Genomic DNA, 19469 nt, shown 5'->3' on the forward strand with positions numbered 1-19469 from the left:
GGCATGGTACAAAAAAGTTGCGGTCTACATGGTACAGGTTGCCATGTACAACGCTTTTGTACTATCCCAGTACGCTGGCAACACAGGGACATACCTTCAGTACCAAGAAGAAGTCCTAAGGTTCCTGATCTTTGCTGACCGGGAAAGATCAGGCCGGACTTCCCAAGGGTCTGGAGTTATAGGCGCCAGGATCGTCCCAGGCCAACACTTTCCAGGTGAGGTCCCCCCCACCCCCCCCAGTGGAAAGAAGGGACGATCCCAGAAAAAATGCAGAGTGTGTCACAGGAAGGGGAGACGGAGGGACACCACCATTCAGTGTGACACTTGCCCAGATAATCCGGCCCTCTGCATAGGCTGCTTCAGGGAGTATCACACTTCCATGGAACCCTAAATTTTCCCTTTTCAGTTTAATTTTCCATAATTTGACCAATGTACCAAGTCCAGAGTACATTCCAAAATTTTACCCCCATAAATCACTAAATTGCCCAAAAAAGCCTGAAAAAAAAAAACCTGATAAGACCTCTGGGGGTGTTTTTTCAAAAATGGGTCATAGGTCACTGAGTCACTATCATCAGGGACTTTTTATGTTGCCTCAAATGCGCAGCGCTCTCTCTCCACCTGAGCGGGTGCGCATTTGAGGCAACAGGTTAGGGACGGCCTCACACCTCACATTCCCAGAATGATGACTCAGAGCATAGGGTTTGGGGCGGGCATATTTTTTTTAGTTTTGGCTGTGCTCTGGGTCATCATTCTGGGAACATATCCTATTTTATTATTATATTATTTTTTGGCCCACTGTACCCCATATTACGGGCCACTGTACCTCACCTGTCTACCCCAGTTACGGCCTGTTGTCCCCCATAGTGTTCCCCTATTTTAGGGCTCAGTGCTCCCCACCCATTAACGCTCCTTGAGGGGGGGTCCCACATCCTGGCTGCAATAATAAGCTCAAGGCCCCTGACTGACCTCCTACTCCAAGACCTGGTGTGCACCCGCGGAGCGAAAATCATCAAAAATTAAGGTATGTCCTTACTCCAAAGAAATGTATTTACAAATTTTGGGGGGTATTTTCTGCTATTAACCCTTGTAAAAATGTAAAATTTGGGGGGAAACACATTTTTGTGAAAAAAAAGATTTTTTTTTTTTTACATATGCAAAAGTTGTAAAACCCCTGTGGGGTATTAAGGCTCACTTTACCCCTTGTTACATTCCTCAAGGAGTCTAGTTTCCAAAATGGTATGACATGTGGGGGGTATTTTGCTGTCCTGGCACCATAGGGGCTTCCTAAATGCGACATGCCCCCCCCCCCCATTTCAGCAAAGTTTGCAAATGTGACTCCTTCTCTTCTGAGCATTGTAGTTCGTCCGTAGTGCACTTGACGTCCACTTATGGGGTACCTACATACTCAGAAGAGATGGGGTTACAAATTTTGGGGGGTCTTTTCTACTATTAACCCTTGCAAAAATGGGAAATTTGTGGGGAAACCCACATTTTAGTGAAAAAAAAAATATTTTTTATATATGCAAATGTCGTGAAATCCCTGTGGGGTATTAAGGTTCACTTTACCCCTTGTTACGTTCCCCGAGGGGTCTAGTTTCCAAAATGGTATGCCATGTGTTTTTTTTTTGCTGTTCTGGCACCATAGGGGCTTCCTAAATGCGACATGCCCCCAGAGCAAAATTTGCTTCCAAAAAGCCAAATGTGACTACTCCTCTTCTGAGACCTGTAGTGCGCCAGCAGAGCACTTTTCACCCCCATATGGGGTGTTTTCTGAATCGGGAGAAATTGGGCTTCAAATTTTGGGGGGTATTTTCTGCTTTAACCCTTTGTAAAAATGTAAAATTTTGGCAAAAACAAGCATTTTAGGTAACATTTTTTAGTTTTTTTTTACATATGCAAAAGTTGTGAAAACCCTGTGGGGTATTAAGGTTCACTTTACCCCTTGTCATGTTCCCCAAGGGGGTCTAGTTTCAAAAATATAATGCCATGTGTTTTTTTTTTTTGCTGTTCTGGCACCATAGGGGCTTCCTAAATGCGGCATGCCCCCAGAGCAAAATTTGCTTCCAAAAAGCCAAATGTGACTACTCCTCTTCCGAGACCTGTAGTGCGCCAGCAGAGCACTTTTCACCCCCATATGGGGTGTTTTCTGAATCGGGAGAAATTGGGCTTCAAATTTTGGGGGGTATTTTCTGCTTTAACCCTTTGTAAAAATGTAAAATTTTTGCAAAAACAAGCATTTTTGGTAAAATTTTTAAGTTTTTTTTTACATATGCAAAAGTTGTGAAAACCCTGTGGGGTATTAAGGTTCACTTTACCCCTTGTTATGTTCCCCAAGGGGTCTAGTTTCAAAAATATAATGCCATGTGTTTTTTTTTTTGCTTTTCTGGCACAATAGGGGCTTCCTAAATGCGGCATGCCCCCAGAGCAAAATTTGCTTCCAAAAAGCCAAATGTGACTACTCCTCTTCTGAGACCTGTAGTGCGCCAGCAGAGCACTTTTCACCCCCATATGGGGTGTTTTCTGAATCAGGAGAAATTGGGCTTCAAATTTTGGGGGGTATTTTCTGCTTTAACCCTTTGTAAAAATGTAAAATTTTTGCAAAAACAAGCATTTTTGGTAAAATTTTTTAGTTTTTTTTTACATATGCAAAAGTCGTGAAACCCCTGTGGGGTATTAAGGTTCACTTTACGCCTTGTTACGTTCCCCAAGGGGTCTAGTTTCCAAAATATAATGCCATGTGGGTTTTTTTTTGCTGTCCTGGCACCCTAGGGGCTTCCTAAAGGTAACATGCCCCCCAAAAACCATTTCAGAAAAATGTTCTCTCCAAAATCCCCTTGTCGCTCCTTTCCTTCTGAGCCCTCTACTGCGCCCGCCGAACACTTTACATAGACATATGAGGTATGTGCTTACTCGAAAGAAATTGGGCTACAAAAAACAGTAAAAATTTTCTCCTTTTACCCCTTGCAAAAATTTAAAAATTGGGTCTGCAAGAAAATGCGAGTGTAAAAAATGAAGATTTTAAATTTTCTCCTTCACTTTACTGCTATTCCTGTGAAACACCTAAAGGGTTAAAACACTTACTGAATGTCATTTTGAATACTTTGGGGGGTGTAGTTTTTATAATGGGGTCATTTGTGGGGTATTTCTAATATGAAGACCCTTCAAATCCACTTCAAAACTGAACTGGTCACTGAAAAAAAGTGAGTTTGAAAATTTTGTGAAAAATTTGAAAATTGCTGCTGAACTTTGAAGCCCTCTGGTGTCTTCCAAAAGTAAAAACACGTCAATTTTATGATGCAAACATCAAGTAGACATATTGTATATGTGATCCAAATTTTTTTTTATTTTGAATATCCATTTTCCTTACAAGCAGAGAGCTTCAAAGTTAGAAAAATGCAAAATTTTCATTTTTTTCATCAAATTTTGGGATTTTTCACCATGAAAGGATGCAAGTTACCGTAAAATTTTACCACTAAGTTAAAGTAGAATATGTCACGAAAAAATAATCTCGGAATCAGAATGATAACTAAAACCATTCCAGAGTTATTAATGTTTAAAGTGACAGTGGTCAGAATTGCAAAAAACGCTCCGGTCCTAAGGTGTAAAATGGCCAAGTCCTTAAGGGGTTAAATCTACCCTCAACTCTATTTTGTTGTAAATCCACTCCTCCCCTCTGCCAATCCTTTCTTTGTCTACCCATGGCTCAGTGAATTCAGTTTAACATATGATACACAAGGCCATCCACAACCTGCCCCTCCATACATCTCTAAGGATTACTGAGATCCTTTCCTTCGGTCTCATCCTTCTCTCCTTGCAGATTGTAAGCCCTCATAGCCAGGGTTCCCTCTTTTCTTCTGTACCAGACTGTACTCATTTAGTTTATTGTACAATTGTACTTTTTTGTGTTGTGCTATATACTTCAACTTGATCATATGTTCATTGTCCTGAAATTATTGGCATTTCAAGTAATAACAATAATACAATTTAGTGAAACACCATCCCATTATTTTAGCAGCAATTGACTGAATCTGAACAAAAAGCCCAGCTCTAAAAAGCCAAACTATCAATCTACAACAGTTGTACCTGCCTAAGCCAAAACTCTCCACCAAAACTGGTAAAGGGATGATGTGGTAAGCCTTGGACCATCAGTCCTTCCTTTCTTTCTTCATACTGTTCTGTTCTTTTCCTATCATTTCTGTACAAGTAAGCTCTGAGATCGTGTGTCCAAAGAATCTTGTTCCAGAACAGGTTGGCTTTTAGATCTCCTTAAAGGAGTACTCCACAGGAAAAAAAAATTTTTTATCAACTGGTGCCAGAAAGTTAAACAGATTTGTAAACTACTTCTATTAAAAATCCCAAATCCTTTCAGTACTTAGCTGCTGTATGCTCCACAGGAAGTTCTTTTCAGTTTGAATTTCCTTTCTGCCATACCACAAGTGCTCTCTTCTGACACCTCTGTAGATGTCAGGAACTGTCCAGAGTAGGAGCAAATCCCCTTAGAAAACCTATCCTGCTCTGGACAGTTCCTGGAGACAAATGGACTTCAAAAGGGTCTTTTGCGGCGCTGACTCAGAACAGGCACATCAGGTGAGTATAAAAGGTTTATTAAAATGCAACACGTTTCACCGCACATGCATGGCTTCATCAGGCATTGGACAGTTCATGACATAGACAGAGGTGTCAGCAGAGAGCACTTGGTAATTTAAAAAGAAAAGAACTTCCTGTGTATTATACTGCAGCTGATAAGTACTGGAAGGAGTGGAATTTTTTTTATAGAAGTGATTTGCAAATCTGTTTAATTTTCTGGCACCGGTTGATTTAAAAGAAAATGTTTTCCAGTGGAGTACTGGCCTTTAAGAAGGCCCTTATCCTATTTTAAAGAGGTTGTTCATTACCTAGGCAACAATTATGAAACCATTCTCTTAAGTTATCTTCCATGCCTTTCAATATTCAAGATCTCACCAGTGCTTTCTTGGCCACCCCTAAAGTGTCTGCTATCGTTCTATAGATTTGTGTTTTCAGCCTAATGATAGCCTCCTTCACTTGAATTGAGAACTCTTTGGATCACACATTGAGAGTTCCCAAGAACAGCTACCAAATGCAAATTCAACACTTTGTATCCGCTCTGGAACATTAATCTCTCCACCTTAATCTCTCATTAATAGAGGCTGCACTTTCTATACGGCAAGGGCCCCTTTCACACTACCGTTATGTTCCGTCAATAACGGCAGACAAACTCTCTTTTTTTTTTTGTGTTTGACGGCCGTCATTTTGACAGGTCATAACGGGCAATAACGGGTTCCGATGGACCCCAATGGGATCCATTAGGCGCTGCTATTTTCAGAGAGAATAGCAGGAGAAAAAGACTGTGCAAGCACTTTTTTCTCCTGCTATTCGCGATCATGAAATAACGGGCATCACACTGTCGGAGACAAACAGCAGTAATGTCAATGTAAACCTGTTGGATAAAATCTCAAAGCTTGTCTATTCTTCAATAAGATATTGATGGCTAATTTTCAGATTCATTGTGGTGGTGTACAAGGCTAAATTGTGGATATTGTGTCACTGTCCAAATGGACCCAACTATAAGTCAAAATTTTTTAACTAGTATAGTCAATGTACTTCAAAAGGAAATTAACATTTATGAATAATTCATGATCATTAGTGATCAATAGACGCAACGTTTATTAGGAAGATGGTAAAAGCAAACACAAATTCAGATGTGCACAAAATGACTATGTCTGTGGCCAGCTATCATCAATGTGAAAGACCATTTAAGTAACTTTTAACTAAGTAACTTTTGTCTCCACTATGAAATAGCTTCATTAAAGAACATCCTTAAAGTAATCATTGTAGAATAATTTCAACAATAAGACTTCTCTAACACTTGCAGTAAAAGATCTTTGTACATCACAGCTTATTCCTGTTCATTGGTGATATAAGATTCTTCATGGGTAAAGGTTCATTGATAAGAAGCTTTGTCTTATGTTCTAGGAAGTAACCGATATGCAGAAAGTAACATTTAAATTTATATATATTGGGTTGCTTCATGTGTATCCTTTGTTTCCGATGCACTGGAGATTATATAAATAAAAAATGTTGTTATATTTTGGTATATATTTACATGGAGATAATGAGATAAAGGAATCTGGGGTAAGCACTAGGCAAATATAAAAATAAATTTGACCTATTATAGTTAAAATGTAAATTTAAGTCAAACAAGAACAAACTTTATGTGATTTAATAAAAAGACAAAATGAACATGGTCTACTTATTAGCAGCCAAGGAAAGACAAGCTGGATGGTGATGCTCCCATCTTTTATTGCACAGATACAGTGGAGGGTTTTTGCTGTTAGATCACTTCATCATCACTCATGTCCCAGATCTGAAAAGAGATAAGAAAGAGTTAATACCATAACAATATAGAATAAATGTTTTATAAAGATACATACATTAGCTACAATATCAATTAATAAACCCTGTAAAGTAGATATGGAGCAAATATTTGTTTTTCTAGTTTTCTTAAAATGTTTCTGAACAGTTTAACAAAACAAGACCCTTAGTACTCCTGATGATAGTAAGAACTAAATGGCCACATTAAAGGGGTATTCCAGGAAAAACCTTTTTATATATTATATATATATCTCAACTGGCTCCGGAAAGTTAAACAGATTTGTAAATTACTTCTATTAAAAAATCTTAATCCTTCCAATAGTTATTAGCTTCTGAAGTTGAGTTGTTATTTTCTGTGTAACAGCTTAATGATGATGTCACGTCCCGGGAGCTGTGCATGATGGGACGTGAGTCATCAGAGAGCAGTTAGACAGAAAACAACAACTCAACTTCAGAAGCTAATAACTATTGGAAGGATTAAGATTTTTTAATAGAAGTAATTTACAAATCTGTTTATCTTTCTGGAGCCAGTTGATATATAAAAAAAAGTTTTGGCCTGGAATACCCCTTTAAGTTAGAAATCCTCTCAGGGGAAGGGGGCATGTCCCTTCTTGTGGTGGTGGGAGGTGATTGGTGTGTCTGCTCATGCAGCCTTGTCTATGAGTCGTCTCTAGTCCATGACCCATGGACAAGCCTCATGCTGCTGCATGACTGGTTGGTGTCCCAGTGGTGGGATTTTCAGGAGTGGTTTTCTTTATTAACCCCTTAAGGACGCAGGGTACTTTAGTTTTTTCCTCATCACCTTCTAAAAATCTTTCAATTTTGCACATACAGACCCATATGGGGCTTTTTTTTTGCGCCACCAATTGTACTTTGATGTCATTATAATCATATCACCACAAGATTTACGGTGAAACCAGAAAAAAAAATTGGGGGGGCAAAAAAAAAACACAAAACCACATTTTGTAATTTTTGGTGGCTTCCGTTTCTTCACAGTGCACTTTTCGGTAAAAATTATAGCTTAACTTTATTCTGTAGGTCCATATGGTTACAAGGATACCCAATTTATATAGGTTTTATTTTATTTTCCTACTTGAAAAAAATTATAATTAAATCTTCTGACCCCTATAACTTTTTTATTTTTCCATATATGAGGGCTTATTTTTTGCCCCTGTGATCTGAAGATTTTATCGGTAGCATATTTGCTTTGATGGGACTTTTTATAAAAAAAAATTTAGGGTATACAAAGTGACCAAAAAGCCGCAATTTTTTACTTTGGAATTTCTTTACGCGTACACCATTAACATTATATTTTTATAGTTCAGACATTTACACAAGCGGCAATACCACATATGTTTATTTTTATTATGTTTACATATTTCTTTTTTTTTTACACTTTTAGTCCCCTTAGGAGGCTTTTGGGAGAAATCAGTAGATTCCTCATACAGATCAATGTGGTTCCTTAGAACCACATTGGTCTGTGTACTCTGCGCTTGATTGATCCTGCCAGGCTTTACCATTCTCAGAGCGGCAGCAAGCACAGGAACAGAGGTAAGTCCTCCGGCTACCTCAGCAGTGAATCGCACCCCCCCCCCCCCCACTGCGATCGCACTGGACCACCAGGGATGGTTTAAATGTCTGTTTAGACGCCGCTGTCAACTTTGACAGTGGCGATCTAAACAGTTAATTGCCGGCCGCGGCAATCGCCGCATGTCGGCTATTAACACCGGCCCTCAGCTACAGGAATCAGCTGGGGGATAGCCGGTATGGCTCGTCCTTACACGGCAACCGGTTAAATATTCAAATTTTTTAAACAACCATATTACAAAAGGTCTTTGATTTTCATCAGTAACAACATATAAAATATTTTGGGATCTGACAGTGCTCATTTAAAAATGTAATTACATATTTACATAGTTAGTATGGCCGAAAAAGACATATGTCCATCAAGTTCAACCAAGGAATTGAAGGGGGAAGGGTTGTGATTATATTTCTGCCTAAGCAGTAATGTCATTTTGTTCTAGGAATGTATCTAACTCTGTTTTAAAAATCTCAACTGTTTCTGCTGTGACCAGTTTTAAAGTTCTTGTTTATGAGCTATGTGGCTAAGCTGCAGCACCAGTCACACCATAGGCAAGAGTGGTTCTTTTTCTAGACACACCTTGTTTCTAATTCTGAAAACCCTTTAATATAATTAGCTGCAATTCACTAATATATGTATATGTACAGCTTGTGAAAAGCAGCTGGACAAACTCACAATCCCTCATGGTCACCCTTGGAGCCTGTCGGCAGACTCTAGAATGTCGTTCATGGCGCAACACGTGTCCCACAATAAAACAGTGAAAACCAGGTCTTTGTATGCCAAATATTTATGTTACTAAGGGCAATGTTTAATTTAGATTTTGGCTACATATACAATATATGACAATATAGCTTTGGATGAGAAACAGCCTCTTAAACGGAGAGAAGATGCAGAAGAAAACAGGGGGAATAACAAACCTTCAGTCACATATTCCATGTCTATACAACCTGTTCCAATTAATAAAATCTACACCACAAAAAAGCACTAGCCGGATCTCCTTCCTGGTCTACAACCTTTAGTAAAAATACACAACCCTCATTCTCTTTGTGTTCCATTCAAAAAGCTATTTGGGTATCCGGCAACAATCGGTGATGAAAAGAACAATGCACCTACAGAGGCTGTTTGCTTTCTCAATTATTAAAAGGAAAGGATAGATTGTCCTGTAATTGACTTGACGGGACTTTGCCAAAGAAAACACAAGAAAATGTCAAGCTGGTCAGTTGGCTCGGAGACTGAATAAACACCTATTGTTTTACAGATGACAATTCTAAGACATAGAACAAGGTGAATGAAACTAACGTAACTGCAATCAAAATCCAGACGTAAAGAAAAGGTTGCTGAGGTACAACAAAATGGATCAAACTTCTAAAGCAACATTCATTCTTTAGTGTTTTATTACTGATTGGGATGGTAAAAACTGTGCAAAGAACGCGGTGCGGGGGGTGGGGCATTATGGGCTTATCGGCAAGGTAATTGCCGATGCGATAATGCCCCAAATCGGGATTATCGGCCGATAATATCCTTTATAGTTGGGGAACTGCTACGTTTTTAGGGCCTTCTGTCACCACCATAGTGTAATATAGTGTTTTGACCAGTGTACATTATTGGTTAGAGGTCCTTTAATGGGGCAGAGGAGAAACTCCCTAAATAGGAGCATTTTTGTTCTATTTAATTTCTGTTTTTAACTATAAACAAGTGCTGGACGGTATACTGGTTCATACCAAATATCGAAATTTTTGTGCTGCTTGTTATGAATTTTAACCCATACTGTAATAACGGTTTGTCCCCTCCCCCTCGGGAATGAATGAATTATCAGCCCATCAGGGAACTAACGATATGTGACCCGCGAGCGCTGTTCAGCCCCCCCAATTAATTATAAGCCCAGCGCTACTACTCACATATGTCAGCCGCCGGCGCTGACACTCTATACCAGTGGTCTTCAATCTCCAGATGTTGCAAAACTACAACTCCCAGCATGTTGGGAGTTGTAGTTTTGCAACATCTGGAGGTCCGCAGATTGCAAACCACTGCTCTATGCTGTATCCCTATGCCCGGGCTGCAAAAGGTAGACAAAATAAACTAACTAACCTTCCCCGTCGGTCCGGGCCTGCTTCCCAGGGAATGGAACGTCGGACAGCCGGCAGCCCTTCACCGGCCGCAGCGATGTTCCGCCTCGGACGGTGATAGATTGAGCCCGCTGTCATGTAAGAAGCCGGCTTCTTACATGACAGTGGGCTCAGCCCATCACCAGCCGAGGCGGAACATCGCTGCGGCCGGTGATAGGCTGACGGCTGCCGACGTTCACGTCCCCAACGTAAGGTCGACGTAGCAACATGCGTTAGTTTATTTTGTTTATCTTTTGCAGCCCGGGCATAGGGATACTGCACAGTATAGAGAGTGTCAGCGCCGGCGGCCGCAACAAACAGGAGGACGAGGAGAGCAGCGCTTGCGGGTGACGTGAGTGGTACCCCGATGGGGACAGTGCAGCACTGGGCTAATAATTAATTTTGGGGAGGGGAATAATGTTATATACCGTTGAACCGCCATACACATATTTGGCCATACCGCCCAGCCCTACTATAGACACATACATAGGTTTACTACGTAAGACACTAAGAATAGTTTTCCATCCAGGAAAAGATAGGCCATGTTTACACAGCACAAAACCCCCCTTGGATTTTTTTTTAGATAATGTGAGGCAAAAATCCAAACCTTTCACAGATTGGTTAGTGGGTCTGTATGTGGCTCAGCACTTTTGTTATTCAAGGTAGAGATATTTGATGGTGACTCTCCATGCATCTATGGTACATGATGCCCAACACAGGTAGATATGCAGTAAATATCACATAACTACAGTATCCAGGTGCATTGTCAGGTTCATTTTTCTTTCCCCTGTCCCAGTTTATTGTAGACATTACTGAAAATAATACGATTTCAATCACTAACCATTTGCAGAAGAGGATGCAGATACTTTACATATGAATATACCATTACTGTACCCTGCTGCATACAGATCAACTAACTTGTTATTGCTGGACCGGATGAAGATTGCTTGCTCTTAACTTCAGCTCATAGTGAAATCTGAGCAGCGTCACAATTATGGAAATAATGGAGGCATACAATTTCACTCCAGACAAAAAACGATCTTATCTATTATTTCTGTACTGGAGCCTTGTTTCCAAAGTTGGAAGTTTTGGATTACGGTGATCGCCACATTAGTCAAATAAACCGTATTTACTACAGATATCATCTGTAGACTAAGACTAAAGCTTATACTGTGCAGACATCCTGGACTAGAAAATGGAGGGGTTAAAAGGGTTTGCCATCATATGATAGGGGAAGGTAATCCATTTTACTGTCACGCCACAGTGAGTATGAACAACAGAGGCGTGTATTACAGTATTATCATCACTGTATTATTATAAACAATCCTTCTGATAATAAGGGAAATATTCCCCAAGGCAGTGGTAGTCAGACATATATGGTAAGCACCTGATACTATTTTACACCAGCCAGAGATGCTTTCAAAATAGAAGACATCAGATGCGGATATCACGAAAACAATGACGTCCCAATAACAGTATGTTCCAGCTACACGTGCCAACATAACATGGCACATCAACCACAGATGCCACCATTGCAGTGTATGTTAGCTAAAGATGACACCTTGCCAGGGTATGTTATCCACAGATGACACGAAAAAAATCAGGTGTCAGTCACCATAAGATCATACACTAGCAACAGATGTCTTCTTCACTACATGCACCTTACTGCAAAAATACCATGTTCCAGCCAAAGATGCTTCCATAACACCATGTCCCAACCATAGATGTCCATGATGTTTGCAGTGTGATTGTTTGAGGTTGTGGACAGGTGTCTTTTATACTGATAAGTTCAAACAGGTGCCAGTAATACAGGTAACGAGTGGAGGACAGAGGAGCCTCTTAAAAGGGGTACTCTGGTGGAAAACCTTTTATTTATTTTTTACATCAACTGGTGCCAGAAAGTTAAACAGATTTGTAAATTACTCCTATTAAAACATCATAATCCTTCTAGTACTTATTAGCTGCTGAATACTACAGAGGAAATTATTTTCTTTTTGGAACACAGAGCTCTCTGCTGACATCATGACCACAGTGCTCTCTGCTGACATCTCTGTCCATTTTAAGAAATGTCCAGAGTAGGAGAAAATCCCCACAGCAAACATATGCTGCTCTGGACAGTTCCTAAAATGGACAGAGAAGTCAGCAGAGAGCACTGTGCTCGTGATGTCAGCAGAGAGCTCTGTGTTCCAAAAACAAAAGAATTTCCTCTGTAGTATTCAGCAGCTAATAAGTACTAGAAGGATTAAGATTTTTTTTTTAATAGAAGTAATTTACAAATCTCACATAGGAGGTAGTGCGGCACTGCGTGAGTGTGCTGGATTTGGAATGGCAGGTAGGAGTTGGTGTAGCTATAATGCCTCAGGTGGTGCTCAGATAATGCAAGCAAAGTTCATAGTATCCGTGAAGAGAAATGAAAATATCGGCACTCACCAGTGTGGCTGCAGGGTCTTCTTTATTGAGACATACTCACATGGCCGGACGAAGTACACCAAGTGTGCGAAACTAGAGCTCGGTCGCCACCACCTGTCCCCCCACTCCCCTCTCTTCTGTATCCCGCATGTGAGTATGTCTCAATAAAGAAGACCCTGCAGCCACACTGGTGAGTGCCGATATTTTCATTTCTCTTCACGGATACTAATTTACAAATCTGTTTAACTTTCTGGCACCAGTTGATTTAAAAAAAAAAAAAAAAGTTTTCCACCGGAGTACCCCTATAATCAAGAAATTACAGATCTGTGAGAGCCAGAAATCTTCCTTGTTTGTAGGTGACCAAATACTTATTTTCCACATAATTAGCAAATACATTTTTTAAAAGTCAGACAATGTGATTTTATGGATTTTTTTTCTCATTATGTCTCTCATAGTTGAGGTAACCTATGATCAAAATTGGGCTGGGTCCACACTACGTTTTGTCCCATACGGGAGCGCATACGGCAGGGGGGAGCTAAAACCTCGCGCTCCCGTATGTGACCGTATGCGCTCCCGTATGCCATTCACTTCAATGAGCCGACCGGAGTGAAACGTTCGGTCCGGTCGGCTCATTTTTGCGCCGTATGCGCTTTTACAACCGGACCTAAAACCGTGGTTGACCACAGTTTTAGGTCCGGTTGTAAAAGCGCATACGGCGCAAAAATGAGCCGACCGGACCGAACGTTTCACTCCGGTCGGCTCATTGAAATGAATGACATACGGGAGCGCATACGGTCACATACGGGAGCGCGAGGTTTTAGCTCCCTCCTGCCGTATGCGCTCCCGTATGGGACAAAACGTAGTGTGAACCCAGCCTTACACCGTCCAAGGTGTTGAGCAGATGGAAGATCTGAGCTCTGTGTCTGCTAACAAGCTTTGCTCCACTTTGTTAAAGAATATCTACGTCTACAGAAGTATGAAATAAATAACCTAAAGCGTTGGAAACGATCTGCTGAATCGTGAGTTATTACCCTGTTGGGTCTGATAATGCTTGGACAGTATAACTGAATATCGTCTCGCCCACTGTGCACACGGTTATTTGCATTAAGGGAGGTGTGGAACTCCCATGTGTGTTCTCTGGATCTAATTGACCAGTCTTTGCAGACTTTCTTGGTGTGTTGTGGAACAGTGCAAAATTACAGGCCTCTCTAATCTTATTAAATGGGAGAACTTGCACAATTGGTGGCTGACTAAATACTTTTTTCCCCACTGTACATGGGACTCGATGCAATAGATGGCACCTAAATCATGTATCAGCTGATGATGTGCAGGACACTGATGGTGCAGTAACAAAATGTCAACCATAAATACTCTGTTTAGTATCAGCCACAGAAAAGATGCCCTCCACAATGTCATCCTTACTGCTGCTCCTTGGTGGTACAACAGCCACTTCAACCCCACCATTCTCCATTTTATTTATGTCCAGAGCCACATTAAAGAGAATATATCACCTAAATTTCGTCTACTGAGCATTATACTGATTGCAATTTTTTTTTATTAGATTTTTTAGGGGGGGGGGGGTACATTATTTAGTGGGCTGCCATCTTTTCTGACCTGTTTTCAACAGCAAATACCGATTTGCTTTACTGCAAGCCCCATTAACATACACACAATGAACATCTCCAGACTCTATTTATTGGAAGGGTAGGCTTGTAAGCATGCTCTGTGACCTATGCAGATGTAATTTTCCAAGGGATCTATATTCTGGTGTCACCGTTCATTGTACGGCAATGTTCACACAACAGAATTTCCAAGCGCAATCCAGCGGAAAAATTCTACAAGAGATCCTAGTGCCGGCATGTTCTGTCGGTACTCACTATTTGCGGAATGTCCACCCGTATTTTCAAGGTGGGCATTCCACAAAAATTCCGCCATGTGAACAATGCTATACAGATCACTTTCTGCAGCCTCTTCCTTAGAAATTATAACAGGAAGTCACAACTTATAGACTTAGTGGTCAAAATGAATACTACAAGATTTTAGTATTATTTTAAAATATAGATAGGAAAAAAACAACACCAAAAATTCTTAAAAAATATTTTAAACATAAAAACTTCATTTACACAATAAGTAATTTTCTGATGGCATGTTCCCTTTAAGAGTTAGTTGCCAGGCACTGTGCTCATGTGTAGATGTGACATGGCAACATACTGCTGTAATGTCTTACTGGGTTTAGGCAGGTTTCACACAGCTGTCAGTTTGGGTCATCAGAAATGCGGACAGACCAAGACTTGTTTCTGTAACATGGAAGCCTCTTAACAAGCTAGTGTGAAATAGTCCTTAGGTTTGGTGTCTGGTTGCTCAATCTTAAAGGAAAACTGTCATTCTGTTCACCCACACTAAACCCAATACACCAGATTATAGTGCGGGTGAACAGAAGACCGATGCATGGTCTCTGACTCCTATACATACCTTTTGTCCGGCACCCAGTCCCTCTGAAGATCATTTCCCTCAAATAGTCCCTCTATTTGCTGAATTGCGCGCTCGAGGCGGGCCCGTCGGCTGAATTTGAATATTCATGGTTGCTGATCACGTAAGCGCTCAAAAGGCACATGCGCTCACGAGACCAGTGACCATAAATATTCAAATTCAGCTGATGGCCCAGTCTCAAGCACGCAATTCAGCAAAGATAGAAGAGAATCTTCAGAGGGACCAGGTGCCGGACAAAAGGAATGTATATGAGTCAGAGACCCCGCATCGGTCTTCTGTTCACCCGCATTATAACCCGGGTTTAGTGTGGGTGAACAGGATGACTGTTTTCCTTTAAGGATGAATATCATTTTCAGAGGTAGATCACAATCAATTATTTGGTCACCCATTCCTTAAGAAGTACAATGGAGAAAGATTCTAAATGTTTGGGTTCCTCACTGGTTAAACAAATATTGGTAACTATCTTATAGTTTATTAAAGACGTTTATTAAAGACCATGTAAATACCTTGATGTGTACTCTACGACTAAACACCTTTTGGCTGATGAGGCTATAAACTCAAGCTTCTTAGCAAATGTTGCTGTGATGTCCCACTCATGTTTATTGCCAAACCAGAAGTAGTCACTAGATGAACTTGATGTGTAAAATTGTCCAAAGCTATAAGTACATTTTGAATACTATAACTGACAAAGAGCTGCTAAATCTAGTTAGCATGAATACACATTTTGGATATATCTTTAGGTGACCATGACTGGTCCATGGCTTCACTTAATCCATGATCAGTGTTGCTTGGAACAAGTGACAGCTACATTTTCAGTCAAATGCAGTTTTCCCGATTCAAACACATCATGAATAGCGGTTTGTTTGCTTAGCCCTTGAGGAAATGACTTTGATGTATAATACATTAAAGAAAATGAAATCTAATCTTAGACCACCTAGGAAGGAGGACATATATACATAAAATCTATGGACTTCAAAGAGTTTGTCAGACACTAAGTTAGATCTAAGCTCTGATAAAGTCACATACTTCGGCTCCACATTTTGCTAAACTTGTCTAAAAAACATGCATCAAGTTTATGCAAAGACTCAATACTTACAGTGTTTTACATTTAGTTATAGTCAGATATTTTATATTTGTCAATTTAATATGACTTCAATTGGAAAATATTTTAGTCTACCCACCCCAAGGATCAAAACCTTTCATTTTACCTATATCCAAATACTGCACAAGCTTCTTGACAAGTGTAGAAATAAGCTTATGTCTGGAATCAGCAACAACTCTGCAAGGAGCAAATCTCATATAAATAGCTTATAAAAAGAGCTGTTTACGAATGAACCAGCTATTAACTGCTCTCAAAGGGGCACCGGTCCCCTTCCATCATTCAGCAGACCAATCTCTCATCTCCAGATGTCTTAAGTTACCAGACCAACTATCCACAACCACAATGAGCTGTAAGTTGAAGCCCCTGGACTTCGATGCACAACGTGTAAGAGGGCCCCCCAACTATCATGTAGAATCAAAAGTGTTGACAACTTCCTATGTGGCAACGAGGCTGTCATGCACCATCAGAGTCTGGGGGCTATGTGCTTCTACAACTTCTTTTGTACTAATTCTTATGTCTTCGTGTTGCATATCTGGTGGCTCTGTCCTTTTTTACAGCCACTATAACTAGGTTTTAAAACAAGGTGAGGGTCAGTCTGCAAGTAAGACTGCTAGGAACCTGCACCACTGATCAGAGTTTGAATATGGGGGTTTGCAGCTTCAAAAGGGGTCATTGTGTCCTGTGTGAGGAACACATTTGTTGACTGTAGTGTTGGGTGGCTGGTAGTAAGCCATCACTATAGACAGGGACATTTTATGTATAGTTAGCGCTGGACAAGCAGGATTTAGTTTTGTATTTATGCCAGACTGTATTTTTTTACTGTAAAAAATAAAATAGGAGAAGCCCTTTTTAACCGTTACCTCCGTTACTTGATAAGTTTTTTGGAGTTAATATCCTACACTCCTAGTGATCTACTATCCCAATATATAATAATATAAATAAACTCCAAGACAAAGTATATTAGCAGATCTATTAAAACATCTTTAATAAAAAAATAGAGTTATGGATGTGTTATGCTCATAACACGGGCTAATAACACTAATAATACAGTAAGGCTGGTTATAGATGACCATAATATACAGTGGCTGCATTTTAGTAACTTTATTCTGGCTGTAATACCTGGATCTTCTTCAGTTTTTACTGTACCAAACTTCCATATCACCACAGGATTGTAATATCAATAGGATAAGTCATATCTTACTGATAAGTGAAGCTCTGACCACTGGGACAAACAGTGATCTCTGATATTTGCACAATACTGAATATACAATAAAGCTGCCCATACATTTTCAATCTACTTGAGTGTTTGTTTGGTCAACAGTTCTTTACCGTCTATGGAAGGGGGTAAGCCACAGCCAGACTGCAATGGCTTATCACTCCCAGAACAAAAGGGTCGGATTGCTAAAATCCAACACACCTGACCCTTCTCTTCACCAACATCTTTGGTTGGTGGAGAATCGGGGGCAGCCATACACCTAAGCCAGTCAGCCTGCTTTAGTAGAGAGTGTTTGGGCACCTTAATATTTTATTGAACTATGGTTGGTGTAGGCAGTCGATCCAAACTATGGTGCTCAGTACCATCTTGCCACCCACATGATCATTACACCCTATCTGATACACATTAATTATCAGGGAAAACTATGCTAGAAATTGGCGCAAATGCAAATTCGATCCAGTGATCATTAGATTACTTATCAGAATAATGTAACATCCGCTACAATCTTCAGCAGCTGCCATTCCAACAGTGCCAGGTCCTCACTACGTACACTTTCTCCACTCTTCTCGACACAAGGAAGTGCCTGCTCAGCCAATCACTGGCCACAGTGTTGATCTGCCTTGTGACTGGCTAAACGCACACAGCTCCTGTTCAAAGGAGAGTTGGCACCTCTGAAAGGAGACATACCAATCCTCAAGCCAACATCAAAGGCCTCTGTTATCACCATTATTTAACTGGACAGTCTATAAACATTGTTGCAGTCGATGAGGTGGATTGTCGAGGGGGTGGTCACCAGTGCACTCAGCACTAAGTGTTAACCTGAGTGCTCTCCCCTTCCAGACTTAAAGGGGTACTCCACCCCTAGACATCTTATCCCCTATCCTTTGGATAGGGGATAAGATGTCTGATCGCGGGGGTGGGTGGGGACCACGATCCTCCCTGCAGCAACCTACGATCCCCCCTGCAGCAACCTAGCACCTGAGCAGCCCAGAGCCAAGTTTTCTCTGAGGCGGATGATGAGTGGTGCAAGGGACGGGGCATAGTGAGGTGACAGCCCCGCCGTGATAAGTTGCCTGATCGCGCCCCCTGCCATAGACTCACATGGGGGGGGCGGAGCGTGACGTCACATGGGGGTGGATCCGTGACATCACAATACTCCGGCCCCGTGATCGGCAGTCATCAGACCCGGAGCGATGTTCGCTCCTGGCCCTGATGAGAGCGGGGTGCTGCGTGCGAGATCGCGGGGGTCCCTAGCGGCGGGATCACGCAACTTATCCCCTATCCTTTAGATAGGGGATAAGTTGTCAGCACGATAGTACCCCTTTAAAAGTTCCATGGCAGGTAATGTTTTGTAGCTGTTGGTCAATGGCTAGTAAAGTAAAAATTATTGTTATTGTTCTACATGTCTTAAAGATTCTTCTTCCCAAGGATTTCACAGTATATACGTAGGGGTCTACTCAGGGAACTCTGTTGCCCTCCATAGATTTAAATTTGAAATACCAATTGGACACAAATATTAAAAGGAAGTTTGGATTTGGAAATACCGTAAGTCTACGTATATTTATTTTTGTATTTTCCACAGTATTGAGTACCTCACGCTAAGGATATGTCAACTCTCAGATGAAATGAATGTGCTTCAGAGCACCAGCACTATGGCTAGTCTCCCTAATCCTAGAAGAACCCCTATAAACAGAGCAGAACACCTTCCAGCATAAGCATTGTAAAAAAAGATCAGCTTAGACTCATCACTTGTATGTGGGCTGAGAGAAGACAGATTTGTTCTACAACAGCTGCCGGCCATGTATATGTTTAAGATCAGCTTTAACACCCGTCCCCAGTTAATGGGTCTGTGGTGAATATATTCATTATCGCTGTGAATCTCCCAGAAATCCCTAATAAATCCTTCCTCTTATTTTCCCCACTTACGTTCCTCCCTCCAAGACTGCGAGTACACACTTAGCATTGAGCTCTTCGTAGTCTGCGCAGCACACATCCCCCTCACACATCATGTGGATACAACTTGTTCACTCAGCAGAAACCTGTGCAGCTTCTCTATCCATTAAATGTTGGCTCAGATGTGCACTTTTCTGCCTAATGGACTTGGAAAATGGACGCAAGGGTATGGATTGCAAAAGCCATTTAATGTTCTTCTTCCTTGCCACAATTCTACTA

At 40.9% G+C, this 19469-nt stretch overlaps 1 protein-coding gene across 2 annotated transcripts in view; it reads right to left on the reverse strand.

Annotated features, from left to right (window-relative positions):
• Nucleotides 1-6227: 6227 nt before the first annotated feature.
• ATG7 (autophagy related 7) overlaps nucleotides 6228-19469 on the reverse strand; it is a 248500-nt gene continuing 235258 nt past the window's right edge. For both annotated transcript variants that reach the window (XM_056524273.1, XM_056524274.1), the window contains one exon: nucleotides 6228-6385. In XM_056524273.1, the coding sequence (XP_056380248.1) occupies nucleotides 6353-6385 (33 nt within the window). In that variant the 3' untranslated portion in view covers nucleotides 6228-6352. The remainder of the gene's footprint in view (nucleotides 6386-19469) is intronic.

The sequence above is a fragment of the Hyla sarda genome, chromosome 6, assembly GCF_029499605.1.
Source record: "Hyla sarda isolate aHylSar1 chromosome 6, aHylSar1.hap1, whole genome shotgun sequence".
Taxonomy (NCBI): Eukaryota; Metazoa; Chordata; class Amphibia; order Anura; family Hylidae; genus Hyla; species Hyla sarda.